The sequence below is a fragment of the Macaca thibetana genome, chromosome 15 (genome assembly GCF_024542745.1).
Source record: "Macaca thibetana thibetana isolate TM-01 chromosome 15, ASM2454274v1, whole genome shotgun sequence".
In the NCBI taxonomy this organism is placed as follows: domain Eukaryota; kingdom Metazoa; phylum Chordata; class Mammalia; order Primates; family Cercopithecidae; genus Macaca; species Macaca thibetana.
The window spans coordinates 80378663-80399433 of record NC_065592.1 but is presented as its reverse complement, the minus strand read 5'-3'; the positions used below and the strand labels follow the sequence as shown (position 1 = coordinate 80399433).

Here is a 20771-nt window from a genome sequence, read left to right as displayed (position 1 = left end):
TCCCTGGACTGATTTATAAAATATTTGGATCTGAGAGTCCATGCATTCTACTTTGGGCAATGAACAACAGCTACAAAATATGCATGCCGTGGGTGCTACAGAATTGCTTAGGTGGTTTGGCTCATCTACTTTACTAGATTAAAAGAAAAACCCCTAAGTAGGCCTGTTTTGCCTGGGCTGTGTAAACCAGTGTTCTGGAAAAGCTTTCCCTTTGGCTTGCAGGAGCAACACAATATTGGTCCTTACCATGCGTGGCCTCCAGTTTGTTCTAGGTTAGTTCTCAGCCCTGCACTACCTGGTGGGCTGCTGGTTATCAGAGCTGATGATTCACATCTACAAATTCTCAGGGGCTTTGTGCTTTTTCTTTTTTAAAGGGAAACCATAGTAAAATTATAACTGCTCAACCTACCTACCTGGAAAATGTATAATTATAATAGTAGTGTCTTTCACCCTCTTTCTGATCATTTTTCAATTATTTTGGCTCTGTTTCTTTTAGAGCAGTAATCTTCAACCTAGGCCGCACGTTAGAATCACCTGGGGAGCTTTAAAACCGTCAGTGCCCAGTGGTACCCTCAACTACTTCAACAGGAAACTCCAGCAGGACCCAGAAATCAGTATTTGTTAAAACTTCCCGGGTCGATTCTATTGCCACCAAATCCACTGTTTTAAAGGAATAGGTGGTAAGCTTTCTTTCTTTGAGAAAAAAAAAAAAAAAGGTCAGTGGTACCCTCAACACTCAACTGTCGCCCAGGCAGTATTTGGAGTGCAGTGGCACAAATCACAGCTCACTGGTAGCTTTTCTTTTCTTTAGGTCTCACCTCCTGGCCTCAAGCAATCCTCCCACCTCAGCCTCCCAAGTAGGTGGGACTACAGGTGTGTACCACCACAACTGGCTACTTTTTGTATTTTTTGTAGAGACAGGGTTTCACCACGTTGCCCAGGCTGGTCTAAAACCCCTGGACTCAAGTGATCCACCTGTTTTAGCCTCCCAAAGTGGTGGGATTACAGGCATGAGCCACTGCGCCTGGCCAGATGGTAAGCTTTTAAAAAAGCAGATTAGTGGTAGTGATGGTTGAACAATCTGAATGTACTTAACACTACTGAACTGTATACTTAAAAATTGTTAAGATGGTAAATTTTATGTTAGGTGTACTTTATCACAATACAAAAATTTGGGAAAAAACAGATTAGGACACTCTAGATCTGTGCTGTCCAATACCACAGCCATTAGCCACATATGGCTATCGAATGCTTGAAATATGGTTAGTTCAAATTGAGATAATAAATCAAGATAAGTGAAAAATACACACCAGATTTTGAAGGCTTATTGTGAATAAAACAATGTAAAATATTTCCACTAGTAATTTTTTTATATTGCTTACATGGAGACAGTATTTTTTATCTTTTAGGTTAAACAAAATATATTAAAAATAATTTCCCTTTTTTAAAATTTTTTAAATGTGGTTACCACAATATATAAAATGACATATGTGGCCCCATTGTTTCTACTGGACAGCATTGCTCTAAATTTAAAACTAAACTAGCAGTCAATTAATTAAAAAGGATAAGGTTAACATGGTAAATTTTATGTTATGTGTACTCTATCACAATATAAAAATTTGATGGCTCATGCCTGTAGTCCCGGATACTCAGGAGGCTGAGGCGGAGCATCACCTGAGCCCAGGAGTTCAAGGCTTCAGTGAGCTATGATGGTGTCACTGCACTCTAGCCTGGGTGATAGAGCAAGAGCCTGGGTGATAGAGCAAGACCCTGTCTCTAAGGGAAAAAAAAAAAAAAAAAAAAAAAAATTTAGATTTCATTTATTTTACACATATTAATCACTTGGAGAATGAGAAAAAATGTCAAGTACCTTGGGACCAGAGAGCCTTTCCTAAACATGAAAACATGTAAAACACACAGAAATGCTTATTTTGGGAGTCCTCAGTGGTATATAAGCAGCTGCAATGCCCCCATCATTAGGTGAAGGGGACTCAAAAACAGCTGAGTGGTAACCCTGGTCCAAGACATCTGAGCTGATATAATGATACCCTAACCCCATGGTAACATCTTGGCTACTGAGGCATCTTGTTAAACTCAATTCTTCATACCTCCCTTTCCTTGCAACTAGATTTGGATGATGATACAAAATATCCCTTTATACCTTCACTTAGATTTCATGAGAATGGATGGGCTAGCAAAAAAAAAACCATTCTAATTCCTTAAAGTGAAGCCTAATAGAGGAGCGAGCACCAGACAATTTCCCATTCTCAAGTGGGCAGTGACCAGTAATGTCCAGCAGGATGTTAGATCACCTGCCCTACAGGAATACAGTCTTGCTTCCCAATGGAAAAGGACGAAAGACCCCACGCACTTGACTGAGCAACCTCAAGGTGGTCTTTGGGAAGTTAAGAGACTGACTCTCCCCTGACCCAGCTCTAAAGCCCCACCCTTTCCTAACCCGGCCGCATCACTGCCAAGTTCACATCACATCCAGTCTCACTCTCTCTCGCATGTTGCCGGGGCTTCCCCTTACTCAGATCTAGAAATGGTTTTCATGCATGAAATACAGCCATAGCCCTGAGGCTTTAGGCAACAACCTGATAGGAGAGCTTAATTGCTAGTAGCAACTAATAACTGCTTCTCTACCCATAGTGTTATTTTTATAATTGTCATCATCATTATTAATAATAATGGGGTTGAGGATGACCAGGAGACCTTACCTAGACGGTTGTTTTAACAAGACATGAATCACAGAAGGCACCTGCACTGTAGTTACTCAGGGCCGGTTGCTCTGTTTTCATTTCAAGGTTGACTATTCTGGAGATTTCTTTACACCTTGGTGCATAGATTACCATCATGGGGAACCTGGCCAGGTTTGACACGCGCTTTAGTTTGACCTCTTGTTGTTTCCTAGAACAAAGGCAGAGTTAGATCAAGAAGCCTTGATCAGTGGCAACCTGGCTACAGAAGCACATTTAATCATCCTGGATATGCAGGAAAATATTATCCAGGTGAGGAAAACAAACACCCAATCTGATCTGTCTGCCATGAATATGTTTACTAGAATTGAATAAGGACTTCTTAATGCAAAATTGTGAAAGACATAAATGTGATCCCATAGTACCTTTTTTTAAAAAATGAAGTTGCAAATTTACTATTTGCAATAGTGTCTACCTTATAAATTTCAGAGATACTCAACATTCTTCTGGCTTCTTTGACTTAGGGCTTACTTGGAGAGGGTTAGGTGTTTGACAAACTGACCCTCTTGGTTAAATCTGTGTGAGTATGTACCAAGTTTATAATGCGGATGTTGGGCTTATAGTTTAGTATCTAGAACAGTAGTGGTAACTAGGATTTTTTCTGATGGGTCAACTCCAGTTGAATGATGGTCACTGTCTGATATGGGAGCTATGATTATGACTAGGCTAGGTAAAAAGAGTGCTAAATTTGATAAATGATATCTTCTTTGGACTTAAATTGGTTAAGGAAAGTCATTTGTACCCTGAATTTGCCATCCCTATAGCTTTGTGAACTTTGTACCATATTAATTTTATCTTCTATGTGATATTTCCACAAATTCCCAAGATGTCTAGGTAGTAATGAGTTTTTAATTACCCTGAAAAATGAGTTCTTACGTGTTTCCATTGAGAAGTCCTTCATTAGAGTAGGTCCAGGATTGCTTTTAGGGCTAGAAGAAATATTGTTGAAACACAGTGAAATCTTAATTCTCTAACTTTTAAATTGTCTAAAATCTAAGTAATCATATAAAAAATAAACACAAAAAGTATTTGATATTTTAGTTGACTTTGATATCTTTGATAATTTAAATGCTTGGTATCACATTCATCGTATCTTTATATAGCACAGTATTAGGTGCCAAATATCTATAATAGCCCTCGATTATATTGGTGTTGTTAGTCCTTCTGTAGCTGATAAGCAAGTTTCTATTTAGAAACCTTGCTGCCACCAAGCAGCCCCTGTTGTACTGGGAAGCCCACAATTACGTTTTGAATTCCATAAGGAAAGCTATGTCTTGTACACAAAGAAAGAACTTTCCAAAAGACATGACCCAGGATGAGGGAGATGGGCCTCATAACTTCATTTAGGAACCCAAAATTAGTTAGAAATCCCAAACTTATTGGAAGCATTGAAGTAAAGCCATTTGGAAATAGGTCTTCAGTTCCCATGGTTAATGGATGATACCCATGGTGGCTCACCAAACTCTTAAGACTCACCACTGGAGATGGAACATCAGCATTACTGAGCTAATTGTCAGGAACATCCAGTTCATTGGCACAGTGCAGGCATTCAATAATGCTGTTCTTCCATTCCCCCAGGCGAGCTCGGCTCTGGACTGTAAAGACAGCCTGCTGGGAGGTGTTCTGAGGGTGCTGGTGAATTCTCTGAACTGTGATCAGAGTACCACCTACCTGACTCACTGCTTTGCAACACTCCGTGCTCTCATCGCCAAGGTAAACATGGGATGCTTGTTTTCTTCCTCTTAGTTAAGAGTAAGATTCTCATCTAGCTCCACACTTCTCTCTTCAGGTGGACCCAAACTCACAGAGCATATTAAGTGGCATCACAGTAAAGGTCTTAAGTCTTCCTAGGAAGAAAGCAAATGCCCTGATTCTGTGGGAAGCCACCATGGAGAGGAAAAACAGTGGCTCCCATACTTGAAATGTGGACCTAACTCTAGAAGTTTCAAATGGCCATTCACTGAAGGTCTATGACATGAGAGCAGAGATCAACTGAGTGACTTAGCAATTTCACTCTGTCTCTCTGTAAGCTGTGCTGAGTGAGGTTAAATCCTCTGTGTGACTCCCATTAGTCTTACAAAATGTCATGCCATAAAATGCCACGAAGGTCAGAAATGAATTTCTCACAGCCTGAGGAATGAGGATTATCCTGGGGTAACATGCAGATTGTTTTTCCATTTATTTGTTTATTTATTTTGAGACTGAGTCTCGCTCTATCGCCCAGGCTGGAGTGCAGTGGTACCATCTCAGCTCACTGCAGCCTCTACCCCCGGGTTCAAGCGATTCTCATGCCTCAGCCTCCTGAGTATTGGAATTACAGGCGTGTGCCATCACAGCCAGCTAATTTTTGTATTTTTAGTAGAGACAGGGTTTCACCACGTTGGCCAGGCTGCTCTCGAACTCCTGACCTCAAGTGATCCACCTCCCTTGGCCTCCCAAAGCGCTGGGATTACAGGCGTGAGCCCCCGTGCCCGGCCTATTTTTCCCTTTATTGAAGATCTCAATTGGTGCCTTCTACATGAGATCTTTTAAATTTAAAAAGTAAAATTCTTCTGCTCATCCTTATCAGGACCATTTTCTCTGTCTTCATCACCAATACATTCCCAGGAACCCAGGAAACTCAGGTTTAATTCCATCATAGTTGTGATTTCACCAGTGAATGCAACCGGGCTCACAGTACAGTTAATAACACAGCTCTGCCCTTAGCTGGACAGTTCATAATTAAATCTCAAGTCTATTCCATTGCTTAAATTCATATTCTGATTCACATAGCTCATTATCTTTATGGAGTAATGCATTAACTCCTCTCGGCTTTTTGCTTGTCCAAATGGACATTTGCATATTTCAACGGTCCAGAAAGTGTATCAAAGTGCCAAGTGATGCCTAATGGCCTCTTATGTCTCTCCTAGTTTGGAGACCTACTCTTCGAAGAGGAGGTGGAACAGTGTTTCGACCTGTGTCACCAAGTCCTGCACCACTGCAGCAGCAGCATGGATGTCACCCGGAGCCAAGCCTGTGCCACCCTTTACCTCCTCATGAGGTTCAGTTTTGGAGCCACCAGTGTAAGAGTTCAAACCAGCTGAGTGACCTGGAATCAGTAGAGAAAACTGATGCAAAGTATCAGCTGAGAAAAAAACATGAGGAAATTTTGCCGTATTTCAGTTTACTTCTGTCCTGTGAGAAAGAAAGAATTGAGTATGTAGATAGATAGCAGCTTCTGTTTTAATTTGCATGTAAAAGTGAATTCATCAGCTAAATGCAGTGGTCTCTATTAGCATGTTTCTAAAATAGAATGCCAGGGGCTGGAAGTGGTGGCTTTTGCCTATAATCCCAGCACTTTGGGAGGCCGAGGCGGGTGGATCACTTGAAGTCAGGAGTTCAAGACTAGCCTGTCCAACATGGTGAAATCCCGTCTCTACTAAAAATACAAAAATAGCCGGATGTGTTGGTGCATGCCTGTAATCCCAGCTACTTGGGAGGCTGAGGCAGGAGAATCGCTTGAACCTGGGAGGCAGATATTGCAGTGAGCTGAGATTACCCCATTGCACTCCAGCCTGGGCAACAGAGTAAGACTCCATCTCAAAATAATAATAGTAAAATAAAATAACCAGGTGCAGTGGCTCATGTCTGTAATCCCAGCACTTTGGGAGGCCAAGGCAGGCAGATCATATGAGGCCAGAAGCTCAAGACCAGCCTGGCCACCATGGCGAAACTCCCGTCTCTACAATATAAAAAATAAGCAGGATGTGGTGGCACGCACTCATAATCTTAACTACTTGGGAGGCTGAAGCATGAGAATCGCTTGAACCCAGGAGGCAGAGGTTGCAGTGAGCCAAGATTGTGCCACTGTATTCCAGCCTGAGACCTTGTCTCAAAAAAAAAAAATAAAATAAAATAAATAAAGAAATGGAAGAATATTTTAGATTAAAAGTTATCATCTGTGGGGGAAAAAATACAATAGACAGGTTAGAATTCAGAGGAGTGTTTCCTGTTTCTAAATTCTGACTAGCTAGTGCCAGAATGACCTATGGGAGAGACTTTTAAATGATCAGTGTCATTCAACCTTAGTTTCATTTTAATATTTTATTTATATATTTATTTATTTATTGAGACAGTGTCTTACTCTGTCACCCAGGCTGCAGTGTAGTGGCACAATCATAGCTCACTGCAGCCTTCAACTCCTGGGCTCGAGTGATCCTCCAGCTTCAGCCTCCCATGTAGTAACTGGGATTATAGGCACAAGCCACCTTACCCAGCTAATTTTTTTTTTTTTTTTTTTTTTTGCATTTTTGTTGAGGCAGTGTCTTGCTGCGTGCCCAGGCTGGTCTAGAACACTTGAGCTCAAGTGATCTTCCCTCCTCAGCCCCCCAAAGTACTGAGATTATAGGCGTGAGCCACCCTGCCTAGCCAAGACTTGAGTTTTATTCAAAGCTATGAAGACTTTGGAGTTCAGCTTTATTATAGAACAGTCAAGTTTGCTTTAGCTTGTCTAGATTTTGATAGATTCTTTGGAATTTCCATTTGTGGCCATGTTAATAAGTATGCTCAAGTGATGTGGAAGGATAAATTGGCCCATGGAAGAAAGTCAGCCTCCTCCAAATATATTAGGGATGATTATTGAAATGCCTTCAGGATATTCCTCAGGGGACCTTGAGATAGCCATATTTTTCCATGGGCCTGTAAAGAAAGAAGAAACAAAACCTTGTTGCTTACACAGAATTCAAAATCTCAGAAATGCTGGCCGCCAAAGTCCCCTTATTTATTTATTTAGAGACAGGGTCTCGCTTTGTTACTGTGGCTGGAATGCAGTGGTGAAATCTTGGCCCACTGCAACCTCTGCCTACCAGGTTTAAGCAATTCTCCTCCCTCAGCCTCCCGAGTTGCTGGAATTACAGTTGTCCACCACCACACCCAGCTAATTTTTGTATTTTTAGTAGAGATGGGGTTTTGCTGTGTTGCCCAGGCTGGTCTTGAACTCCTGACCTCAAGTGATCCACCCTCCTTGGCCTCCCAAAGTGCTAGGAGGCCGAGCCAGAAGTCCCTTTCTTTAAATAAACTTTAAATAAAGTCCCAAGAAGAGACTCTTGGCACAAAAGGATATACTGTATTCTTGGACCCAACTGTATAAGAATCTTCCAGCTTGCAGCACAAAGGCAGCCCAGTCCTCAATGAAAGTTTAAAGGGAGCCTGACAGATTTATGTGAGAGCAATGTCCGTTTAAACCATTTAAACAACAATATGAATCCTGTGCAAAGTGTAGCTCCCATTTCATTGAGAGAAGAGGAAATGATTAAGAGAGGGGTAGAGGAAACACTGAGGAGTGTGTCTGGCCATGCTGCTTTCAGTTATCTACTGCTAAGTGCATCTTATGTATTTCATCTTTTTTTTTTTTTTTCACTGATGCAGAACTTTGCAAGAGTAAAGATGCAAGTAACAATGTCGCTGGCATCTTTGGTGGGCAGAGCACCAGACTTTAATGAAGAGCACCTGAGAAGATCCCTGAGGACAATTTTGGCCTATTCAGAAGAGGACACGGCCATGCAGATGACTCCTTTTCCCACCCAGGTATGCCGAAGCACATACCTTGTCTCATGCATGAGTCTTGGGTCTGCCAACTATTATGTATGTATGTATGTATGTACATATGCAATTAGTATATAAATATACTTATATAACATTTGCAAGTATTTATTGTCCAATATGCATGTGCTCTCAGCACTATGAGAGGTTTTAAAAAGAAATACATCCACCACTGTCCCCAGTCTCAATATGCTAACAGTCTGTTTGGAATGCTCAGTATCAACACAATTAGGAGGCAGTACAAGACAAATGATGCATAAGTGCCAACTGTGTGGTCAGGAACTAAATGCTATGTAAGGTTAGAGGAAAAGAGATCGTGATCAATAAACAATCTGGTGGCCAGGAAAGCCTGCGAGGAGGGATAAGATTAAAGGCTGGGGTAGGATTCAGTTAGGCAGGGAAAAAGTGAGGGGGAAATTGTGAGTAGTTGAAAGAATGCATTATTTGTGTCTGAAGGGATGGTAAAGGGACCAACTTGTCTGGTGAGGGGTAAGGAAGGGCCGAGTTTGAGAGAGCTTGTAAACAAGGTTGTCCTAAGGAAACTTGTAAGGACAGTAATCTCTTCCGTGTCCATTACAATGACCATGGAACTCTAGCCTGTCCCATTTATCTTTTAACTCCAGCTCCTAGCCTGCTCTATGGTAGGGTCTTAATTAAGTGAGAATAAATGAATGAATGTTTTCTTTTGTTCCCTTAGTCTGAGAACCCTGTTTCCAGAGTCTATTTTGCCCTCTCAGGCAATGTTGCATCCTCATTCTCAGAACCTTTTTCCTCTCCTCTACATCACATCCTTCCTCTCTCATTTCATCTTGACCATACTCCTTTAATTTCATCATTTGTGTAGAGGTATTCACCAACAAGACCAATCAAAATATGGGCAGTTTAATAAAGGCCTTCAGTGCCTTCACCCAGTAAAATGACTTTAGTGGTAGAAATTTTAGGAGCCCTGACAAGCTGGCAGAGAGGAAGGGGGGTAAGACAATATTCTGTGGCTGTGTCATCTGCCAGAGTCTATAGATCAAGTCATAGTCTCTCATTGTTTTTGTACTGCAGGCTCCCCTGGACCTCCACTGTTGGCTTTTGTAATTAAGAATAATGGTTAAGGCCGGGCGCGGTGGCTCAAGCCTGTAATCCCAGCACTTTGGGAGGCCGAGGCGGGCGGATCATGAGGTCAGGAGATCGAGACCATCCTGGCTAACCCAGTGAAACCTCGTCTCTACTGAAAAATACAAAAAACTAGCTGGGCGAGGTGTCGGGCGCCTGTAGTCCCAGCTACTCAGGAGGCTGAGGCAGGAGCATGGCGCAAACCCGGGAGGCGGAGCTTGCAGTGAGCCGAGATCTGGCCACTGCTCTCCAGCCTGGGCGACAGAGCGAGACTCTGTCTCAAAAAAAAAAAAAAAAAAAAAAAAAAAAAAAAAAAGAATAATGGTTACAAGAGATTCTAAAATCTCTGAAGCCCTGGGAAGATCCAGGAGGCTTCTGAGACATGGAACTCAAGCTGAGGTCCCAAGCTGTTTCCTACTTAGTATAAAAAGCCCTGATATTCCAGAGTAGAGTGTATAACTTTTCAGGTTACAAATAACTGAAACTGGTTCAAACTAATTTAAACAAAAATGTTGGAGATAGGGATAGTATGAGGATTCAGGCAGATTTATGGATCTCAAGGGCCAACACACATCCAGGTCTCATCAGCACCTTGGCTGGCGAAGATGAAAACTACAGAGTCAGGTCTGGATGACTCCGCCACCCCTAGTCTCTGCTGCCCTCCGATCCAACCCTTCCCATGGCTTCCCCTTGCATTTCAGTGTAATCCTAGCTCTTCACATGGGACTACAAAGCTAAGATTATTTTGAGACTTACACTTTTTGCAGGTGGAGGAACTTCTCTGTAATCTGAATAGCATCTTATATGACACGGTGAAAATGAGGGAGTTTCAGGAAGATCCTGAGATGCTTATGGATCTCATGTACAGGTAAGCTTTCCTGACACACTCAAGGGGCATCACTTGGGGGTCGAGGATTTGTCACTGTGGAGTTCTTACTAATGTAATGATCACAGCTAACGTGGATATAGTGGTTTGGATGATAGCCAAATAATATATAGAAATTAAACATTCAGAGTAGGTTAGTTCGTATGTAAGTTTTCAGAAGGATCTCCCTAAAGTGAGGCATTATTTAATAACACTATCTTCTGCTTGCCACAGAATCAGAGAAAAGAATAATGAACTGTTTTGGAGGCCGATGGATTTTCTATATGGTTTTGTTCCAATTATATTTAGACATACATATGTAGTTTTACTTTAGAAATCATTTTTTTGTGCGCAGTTTAAAACTTGGTCTTCCAATCCTTGTTCAGGAGAAATTACTTACAGAGGTAAAATTGTTCAGAGGCAACATCATACAAAGTGCAGTACTTTTTTGTCTTCTGTTTTATTTTGAGAGAAAGAAAAGAAAAGGCAGAAAATTACCTGAGAGCCATTAAAATAGACATCATGTTATCAGATATTTTTTCCCTGTAAGGCTTTTACTAAGTACTATTGGAGGTCAGCACAGCTTAAACATGGAATAAAAATAGTTGGACTAATAAATGTTTTCTTCTCTCTCGTTTTCTGGAAATGTAGGGCAAAATCTCAGGTGGAGGGGTGCAGGGAACTCTTGGGGAGAAAAAAAGAAAAGGTCACACAAAGTGGAAGAACAGTGTCATTAACCCACTGTCCTCAAAACTACTTCTCAATCTGTCTGCAGAATTGCCAAGAGTTACCAGGCATCTCCTGATCTGCGGCTGACCTGGCTCCAGAACATGGCAGAGAAACACACCAAGAAGAAATGCTACACGGAGGCCGCCATGTGCCTGGTGCACGCTGCTGCGTTAGTGGCTGAGTATTTGAGCATGCTGGAGGACCACAGCTACCTGCCCGTGGGCAGTGTCAGCTTCCAGGTAGGGGGTATGCAGCTTTTTCCTTAGAGCAGTGGTTCTCAACTGGGGCGATTTTGTCCCCCAGCCCCGGGGACATTTGGCAATGTCTAGATACATTTTTGGTTATCACAACTGGGGTGGGTGGGTAGGTGCTACTGGCATCTGACTGGTAGAAGCCAGAATGCTGCTAAACATTCTGCAATAGGAGAGCTCCCCCGACAAACAATTATCTGGTCCCAAATGTCTGTAGTGCTAAGATTGAAAAATCCCAAGTTCATACATTAGATTTACCTCTTCTAATTGCTTTCCCATCATCATTGGGTTTTGTTTTTTTTTAATTATTGTTTACAATAATGGCACCTAGCCATTATTAATAGCACTTTAGGGAGACATTTGCAAACACTTTCACATGCATGGCTTCATTTGAACCTCCCCGTAAAGCTGTGAAGCAGCTTTATAAGCAGAAGTGTTATTACTCCCACTTCACAGATGAGAGAACTGAGAGAGCAACTTTTCTAAGGTCATTTAAACTCTTTTTCAAAGATTGTAGTTGACACACTATACTGACATCTGTGAAAGTTTGGAAAACATTGGATAAATGATTTTCCTCCTGGCCCATTCATCTGATTCCACTCTCCAACTTTGGAGGGGCCCACTCTCTCAAGAAAGAATCAAATTGACCTGAGAAGGGAAACAAAAGGCTGAATCAGTACCCTTAGGATAAGCTGAAAATTACCCACAGTTGGCAAAGGGAAATTGTCTGCCAGACCTAAATGCTGGCTCAGATGGGGAAGCTCAGTAGTCACTTAAAGTGTTCTTACTGAATAGTTTAATATAGCCTTTAGAGAGAGAGAAAATAAAAAAGCACAATGTTGGGTATTTTTTTTGTAAGAGACAAATTTGTAGAGATGGCCATCCCTGAAACCATGAACAATATAGCTATAGTAATAGAGTGTTTTTCAAGCCAGACTCACGAAGTCATTTACAAGGGTTTGTATTATTATTGTTTGAATTTACATGGCTGATTTTATGAAAGGCTTTGTTCTTGTTATTGTTCTTCAACACAATTTGGTAATGTTGTATGAACCAGAAAGAAAGGACAATTCAAAGTAGCTTTCCCAGGCCTAGAGAATAAGTCACCGAAACTACGCTGGTGGAACCAGGAGCTTCTGGTTTCCCAGAACGCAGCAAAGCTGGGTATTGCCTCCTGTGAATAACTCCTCCTTTCTTATGGTCCTCAAGAACAAAAATAGTTATTCTGTCATTTCATGCTCAGCAAATGAATTTTCTTCCTAATTCAGAAATGTTTGTTATAAAAGCTGATAATTAAATCTCATCCAAAAGCATAAAAATAACAACTGATTTCAAATCACGTAAAAGTGCACAAGAAAGTTATACGAGTTATTTTAGATGTATCTGCTTCTTTTCTCAACTTTATTTTGACCTTTTGATACTATCAACAGTAAATATTATAGTACTCCTCTTTCAATTCCCAGGAAATTGTAAGATTTAGCCCTTCATATTGTTTCATTTACTACACTATTTTGTAATTCTTTTATTCCTTTTTCCTGTGACTATATTTGATTTAATATTTATCACTTAAATATCAATTGCATTTCATTATTGACTTTTATATTTAGTAAGCCTTACTGTCCTAATTTTACCTAGAATTCAATTGATTTGCTAATAATGACATGCCAAAGTGAGACAGAATCATTATTACACAATCAACAGAAATATCCCACATTATCCCAACATGGGGGCATACAGCCCTATCTGTTCACATATCTTTATCCATTGATTCCTTCTTTTAGAGAATATTGAATACTTATTCTGTCCTCATGAACATTACATTCTAACCAGAGAGATACCATATAACTAATTATTCCAATCTTTATTCAGTTACAATTATGAGAAATACTGTTATAAAGAGGCACAAGATATTGTGAGCATTTATGGTCCAGGCCCTGTGAGTCAGGGAAGGGTGAGGAAGTTGAAAAGGAAGGCAGAAGAAACTGAAGTGTGAGGGCTTCATGATGTACAGGAGGCAATGAGTTAGGTGTTCTCAGCTACAGAAGAGAAGCCAAATTATATTAATGTGTATGAGTGAATTCGTATTTCTCTCAAATGAGACATACCAAATCAATTTGGAAATGTAGCTGGCAAGTGAAAGAACACCCAACCCAGACTGACAGAAGGTAAAAATGGAATTTATCAGCCTGTATGAGGAATGTGAGCCTGGAGTAGCACCTGCCATACTGGACCCAGGGGCCCAAACAATGTCAGCAGATCTCAGTGTCATCACCATTTCCCATCTCTGCCATCTGTTGTGTCAGCTTCATTCTTCACAGGCTTCCCACACCACAGTTTAGGTTTACATCTCTAGGTTCAAGCCTAAGAGAGAAGAGAGATGCCTCCTTTCTAGCAGTTGCAGAGAAAGCCTCAGTGCATCTTATTGATCCTGTTCAGGTCCTGTGCTCATCCCTGAACCAGTCATAGTGGCCAGAGAAATAGAGTGCTCTGATTGACTGACCCAGGGTCACAGGTCCACACCTGGAGTTATGGGTGATTTCTTCCCCCAAATCAGGATGCTTTACTTTATAAAGGAGGAAAGAATTCTAGACAGCATTAACAACAGATGTCCAGTGTTGATTTTGCAAATGCTCTTTGCTTTGATTTTCAACCTTGTTCTGCTCCAAATGAAATTGAGCTTTTGGAAAAGATTTATAAACTAGAGATAAATAAATATGTGCAAGGAAAATAACTTTGAGGTCACTGAATTCCAGGAAACTGAGATCACTGAAATTCTGTGTCCCAGAGTGCGATATTTATTTCACAACTGTAGATATGGACACATTCTTAGATACTGCTGTTACTCGTACCTCCCTGATTCTGAAGCCAACAAAGTCTGCAGAATCCTTTTCCTCTGACTACAGCTGATGAGGCTACATAGCTTCAAAACGGTTCCTCTAACGTGGAAAATTACATACAATTCTAATAGTATCCTGGGTTATTAAATGCTTTCAACTGAATTTCTTGGACCTTCTGTTGTCACAGAAACATCGTAATACATAGGTCAGGTTTGTAAGAAAGACTGGCCACAAGGACTGGCCACTTGAGAGCCTCCTCCTATATTCCTAAAACTACATTACAGTATTGCATGTGAAGGGATAGGGCTATCTGTGACAACTATGGACTGATTGATTGCTAAGGTTGATTCACTTGATCTTGTTACCAGGCCAGAAGGCTGACAGCTTTTAGTTCACAAGCCAACTCTGCTCAGTTAGTAGCAGCTGACTGAAGCACTATGCTGAAGAATTTTGAGACTATATCCAAGCTCTAGGGAAGAGTGCTACAGTTGATTAGTTATGCCTGCCATGATTACAGCAATAGGAAGGAGTGGCATGTGTGCCACCTGTTTGTAATTCCTAAACTGGGAAGGCTTCCCTTTTCTTCTCTTTTCTATATACCTTTCTTCCATAGCTGTGAGCTAAGAATGATTCTTGACCTGTCATGTATTCACTGCCAGGGCCAGTGCTAGGGTGAGGAGGCACTCACCCTCAGGGTCAAGCAGGTACCAGATCAGTACTTCAGTGCCCCTAAAAGCGGGTACCTCTCTAAATTTTATGTCTTGGATTTCTTACTTTTTTCACCCTGACCATGGTCTCTGCATGCTCTGCTAGAGGCTCTAAATGCAATGTTTTTGTAAAGGAAAAAATGCATAGAAACTAAATGTTCAGGAAAAAAACACACACACACACACACACACACACACACACACACACACACACACACAGTAACTGCTGCAATGCCATGAAAACTTCCCTAATGAAGACAGCCTCACTTGCTGTTGTCCTATGTCATGGCTATTTATCTGAAAGTCAACTCCAGAGTAGAAACATACTTCAGAAAAACACCACTGGAAGTCAGAGGTCCGCTCGGTGAAACAGGGAGTCTAGTTAGTGTTAATTGGCCTTTGCCTTTTGAAAACCAAGACACCAGCCCTGTGTCCCTTAGGGTTGTCTCACTAAAGTAACTCAGCTGTTGTGACATTGAGGTAATTGTCCTTTATACGAAATCTCCTAATGGTTAAAAGGAAAAACGTGAAGTTTGAAGACCAGTTGCTCAGTGTGCCCCTTCTGAATGAATGGCAGACTGATACTCTTGGGGTAGAATTGCAGACCTAGTTTAGTCACAGCCTTGGTAAGGATCTGCACACCAGCTTCCTCCTTTCCCCATTCTGGGTTCCTGTGGTCTCTCACTAGTCTGGTCGCCCTGTTCTCCAGGCTTATACTGTGGTCTCTTTCAGAATATTTCTTCCAACGTGCTGGAGGAGTCTGTGGTCTCTGACGACACCCTGTCACCTGACGAGGATGGGGTGTGCGCAGGCCAGTACTTCACCGAGAGTGGCCTGGTGGGCCTCCTGGAGCAGGCTGCAGAGCTCTTCAGCACGGTCAGTACCCAGAGGGCATCCCGGGACCTGGCCTCCCACACTCCAGCTGGACTTGGGGTGCTGGGAACACCTGGTCTTAATGGCCCAGTCAGCCCCACTTCCTGAGGACACATGCCAGGGTGTGCAGGGCAGGGGATGGGCCTGGGGAGGACTTTGATGTATGCAAATTGCATGAGCTCCCCAAGGGAGCTGAGACAGCCTTTCATCACAGTGCTGGTCTGGCCTTCACTGCATGCTCATTGGCTGGGCAGCAGTTTCACAGTATTATTTCCATTTAATAGGGGTGGAACTAAGCCACAGAGAGGTGAAATGGCTTGCCCAGGGTTACACAATAAATGATGAGGCATGTTTTCACTCCCTCATTTTTCCTCTCAGAGAAAAAAAAAATAGGGAGGAACCACTGAGAGGAGAGAGAAGAAATCCAGGCAGTGTCTTCCCTCATAGCCACTGTGCAGTCTGAAGGATCATCACAGACCAGAACCAGCTTCCAGAAATGTGGGCACAGAAACCACTGAGACTCGTCTGGTTAACTTAATCTGGATCTAAATACTCCTAGTATATATACTAAAAAAATAAAGAGAGAGGTGAAGTCATTGAGATTCAGGGCAAAGAGGAAACACTGTTATCTCTTTTCTTTTCTTTTTTCTTTTTGTGTTTTTGATACAGAGTCTCGCTCTGTCACCCAGGCTGTAGTGCAGTGGTGCAATCACAGCTGACTGCAGCCTTTGCCTCCAGGGTTCAAGCAACTCTCCTGCTTCAGCCTCCTGAGTAGCTGGGATGACAGGCGTGCACCACCACACCCAGCTAATTTTTTGTATTTTTAGTGGAGACAGGATTTCACCCTGATGGCCAGGCTGGTCTCAAACTCCTGGCCTCAAGTGATCTGCCCACCTTGGCCTCCCAAAGTGCTGGAACTACAGGTGTGAGCCACCACGCCCCACCAGTTTTCATTTTAATAATCTCCCTCCTCCCTTAAATTTTAAGCCAAGAAAATATTCAATACTTTACTATATTTAGCTGACTCAATTTTGTTTTCATCTATACTATACTCATCCTTATTTTCCAGTTTTTATTTCCAAGTTTCCTCTCTACGATTTTATGTATTTTAATTATTGTTTTAACTATCTTCTCTCTATTCCTGCTTTCCTTTTCAGGATTCAGAAAATGTCTAATATACTCTCATTTTTCCTCAAACTCAAGAAAATGAATTAGAATCCTACTAACTCTCTGGAGGTATACATTTAGCATCTGGCTAGAGGAGGACCTCTAATGCAATTTAAATATACTAAAACTGCCTTTCTGAATTGCTGTTAGTCCTTGCTACCAAACTTCTCTCCTATTTTTGGTTTTTGTTTTGTTTTGTTTTGTTTTTGTTTTCATTTTTGAGGCAGAGTCTTGCCTTGTCACCCAGGCTGGAGTGCAGTGGTGCAGTCTTGGCTTACTACAGCTCTGACCTCCTGGGCTCAAGCCATCCTCCCACCTCAGCCTCCCAAGTAACTGGGACTACAGGAGCATACTACCACACCTGGCTGATTTTTAAATTTTTTGTAGACATGGGGTCTCCCTGTGTTGTCTAGGATGATCTAAACTTCTGGGTTCAAGTGATCCTCCTGCCTCAGCCTCCCAAAGTGCTGGGATCACAGGCATGAGCCACTGCACTCAGCCAGTACTTTTTTTTTTTTTTTCCCCCAAAAGCTCTTCTCCCTACTTATCACCATACAGGACTACTTAGCGAGGTGTCTAGTTCAGTTTGAAGGCTACCACTGTCCCAAAAATGCTTAGATACCCCCTTCTTGCCCTGTAAAATACTGTGATACAACAATAAATTCACTCTCCAGCACACTGTTTGGGCAATGACCTCTGGTTGCTCTTCTTACATTTCCAGTGGATTAAATTCTCTCTGATGCTCTTCTCCTCTTTCCAAGGGAGGTTTATATGAGACGGTTAACGAGGTCTACAAGCTGGTCATCCCCATCCTAGAAGCGCATCGAGAATTCCGGAAGCTGACACTCACTCACAGCAAGCTGCAGAGGGCCTTCGACAGCATTGTGAACAAGGTAGCGGGGGGAGGCTGGCTGGCAGGTCCTGTTACCTGGTGGCAGATGACCCTATCCTACAGATGCTTAGCCATCCTTCCTCTCCAGGAAGTGATTTACCTTTAGCACATTGCTTTTGCTCTCACCTGTCAAACAGAAAAGGGCTGGAATTCCTCTAACAGAGGACCAAAATTCCAAATGTGAAAACATACAGCTTAAATTACTTTATAACCAGGAAATGTGAGAAATTTTTAAGTTTACTTAAAAGAAGGCCCAGAAATCTTTCATGGGATTTCTTTATTGTTATTTCTGAAGTTTATTTCATAAGCATTAATTTTTTTAAGGAGTAATTTCTGTTTATATCAGCCACAGGAGTAAAATGCTTTGTTAACACAATGAAAGACCCCTGCGCTTTGCAACTCAGTGGCTCCTCAGGATGACATAACCAAGGAGAGCTTTTTATATTTTGTTCCTCAGGATCATAAGAGAATGTTTGGAACCTACTTCCGAGTTGGTTTCTTTGGATCCAAATTTGGGGATTTGGATGAACAAGAATTTGTTTACAAAGAGCCTGCAATTACCAAGCTTCCTGAGATCTCACATAGACTGGAGGTAAGAAAAGTGATTCTGTGTGCTTGACCTGGTACACTTTACAAAAACAAGTTACAGTGGGTCATTACCAAAAATAAACAAAGAGTTATGCATTCGTCATTGATCTCTACATAAAGTTTTCCCCTTTGCATTTATAAAAGGCAAAGTAGAAAGGTATTAGGTGAGATCATGAGGTGATGTAAGATTTTGATAGTTTTTCCCTAAGACTCTGTGTATGCTTTTCACAGTTTGTTATTTTATATGGTGAATATTTATTTTCAAATCTGTGCAAAATTCAATCGAGGTCATGTGCTTTCTTATCACCCTTTCCAAATGTTAGTAGTTTATACTAGTAGATAGAGAGTAATAGAGTTTTTCAACATGAAGTTTATCATCTTGACTTTGAAGTAATCTAGCCAAATGACTGAATCACCCCTAGGTAATGGTGAAGCCATCCTTTAGGTATCACTGGATGGCACCTGGGGTCATTATGATACAGAGCTACTCGGCAGTAGCCATACCATGGGCAGTGGCCGGCCCAGCTCTAACCTGCCAATGACATTTGGTCCATAATATAACGGGAAAGTGTAGCATGTCGTTAGAAGCAAAGCTGAAAGCATGGAGAAAAAGAGAAACAGCCTAGAGAAAGGTCAGGACAAAGGAAACACAGGTTGTAAGGGACAAACACTAAGAACTCAGTCAAAGGTGCCTCCCCGAAAAAACCTTCTCAAGCACATTTGGGGATTTGGATGAACAGGAATTTGTTTACAAAGAGCCTGCAATTACCAAGCAGGACTGGGGTCCTTTGAACTGCTCACAATTAACCAAAGATTCACTCCTTAGGGTTTCATTGATTTGAATTTGTGCCCTCCTGTGAGTGTAAAACTTAAAACATTTGTGTTGCCTAATGACTTCTTACACTCTCCATCCATGCCAAAAAAGACGAGAAGGTTTATCCTTACTTGACTCAAAGAAGCCATTGCCCAGAGTGGCGGGGTGAGTTCCCCCAAAACTGTTCAGCACATGAGAAAAAGAGCGAGCAATTGACCCCAGACCACTTGGTTCCCTATATTGTTTCCCCTACTTAGAATTAGAGGTATATATTTTATCCTCTTGTGCACTGTGATTTGCCACAATATGGGAAGCCTGGTGACCTCTAAGTTCCCAGGGTACAGAAGGTGAGAAGTAAAGAGTGTGATACCCCAGGAGATACCTCAGCAAATATAGTGATATTAGCTGAATTAGAGGCCAAGCATACATCTTATAGGGAAGCATATACTAGTTGACAGTGCTATTTTTATTTTTGTCTTAGGAAATGCTGAACTTTGCTCATTAGCTCAGAGGGACTCTCAATAATCAGTGAGCATCATTCTACCATGCACTTGTTCCAAACTTACTTCACTTCCAAGAAGACAAAGAGTTGCATGATGTTAAAATAACCTTTATAAACTATTGGTTCTTCTTACCTAGGCATTTTATGGTCAATGTTTTGGTGCAGAATTTGTGGAAGTGATTAAAGACTCCACTCCTGTGGACAAAACCAAGTTGGATCCTAACAAGGTATTAAAAAATTTACAAAAAATAAAACCATCACGCTCTAAATCCTTTCATTCTCTACCCAAGAATACATAATGATCTCATCTATCTGGACTCTCCAAGTCACTTAAATGCAGCAAACCTTTTTGTCTAGAGTTCAACTACTAATTGGTCAGATCCTAAAGAAAACATAGTCAAAGGCAAGAATCATAATAGGAGCTACCATTTATTAAGCACCAACTGTGTATCTGGAACTGCATTAGGCCCTCTACATGTATCATTTTATTTCATCCTGCAACAACCCTTGGAAGCAGGTTTTGTTGTCCCTATTTTAGAGATGAGAAAACTGAGACATAGAAGAGTCAAGCACCTTTCAAGGTCATGCAAGGGGCAGAGCCAGTACTCAGACTTGGAGTCTGTTGCTTCTAAGCCCCTACTCTTCAGCACGGCTGTTTACTGCCTTTTTATAAAGCCTTTAAACTCTCCATTTCAAACATGTGAAAAAGATGCGAATTTCCCGGTGACAACGTTTATTGGCTTCCTTCTTGAGGCTGCAAGTATTCCTTCCAGCCAACTACAGGATCACTGTGCTGTGGGGGGAATGGTAAAAAGGGCTTGGGTTTGGGTTTCCTCACTTTCACAAGAGGGCATGTTCCATTTCACACCAAACTGGGCGTAGAGTTCTGATGCTAACACCTGGAGGTAGCATCAGCTCCCACAGGTTAAAGGCAGCCTCCTCAAGACGGCCCTGACTTCAGATGCTAGCTTCAAGCGGGACCCCCAGGCCACCCGCACTTCTGATCAGCCAGCTACAAATTTGGAAGTTTCTCTAACCTGTTAGCTTGAAAATAGGAGAAAACAAAACAAAATAATAATGATAATAATAATAATAATAATTTG

The 20771-nt window shown here is 41.6% G+C and overlaps 2 protein-coding genes across 10 annotated transcripts in view; one reads left to right on the top strand and one right to left on the bottom strand.

Moving 5' to 3' along the window:
* The window catches only part of LOC126937902 (putative COBW domain-containing protein 7), a 952477-nt gene that overhangs the window by 289319 nt on the left and 642387 nt on the right, over positions 1–20771 (bottom strand). The gene's annotated exons all lie outside the window — the stretch shown is intronic.
* Positions 1–20771, top strand: part of DOCK8 (dedicator of cytokinesis 8) — a 240779-nt gene that overhangs the window by 199033 nt on the left and 20975 nt on the right. For all 9 annotated transcript variants that reach the window (XM_050761724.1, XM_050761731.1, XM_050761732.1 and 6 more), the window contains 10 exons: positions 2915–3011; positions 4338–4472; positions 5669–5821; positions 8166–8324; positions 10211–10311; positions 11084–11276; positions 15565–15708; positions 17634–17765; positions 18222–18356; positions 19806–19895. In XM_050761724.1, the coding sequence (XP_050617681.1) occupies positions 2915–3011; positions 4338–4472; positions 5669–5821; positions 8166–8324; positions 10211–10311; positions 11084–11276; positions 15565–15708; positions 17634–17765; positions 18222–18356; positions 19806–19895 (1339 nt within the window). The remainder of the gene's footprint in view (positions 1–2914; positions 3012–4337; positions 4473–5668; positions 5822–8165; positions 8325–10210; positions 10312–11083; positions 11277–15564; positions 15709–17633; positions 17766–18221; positions 18357–19805; positions 19896–20771) is intronic.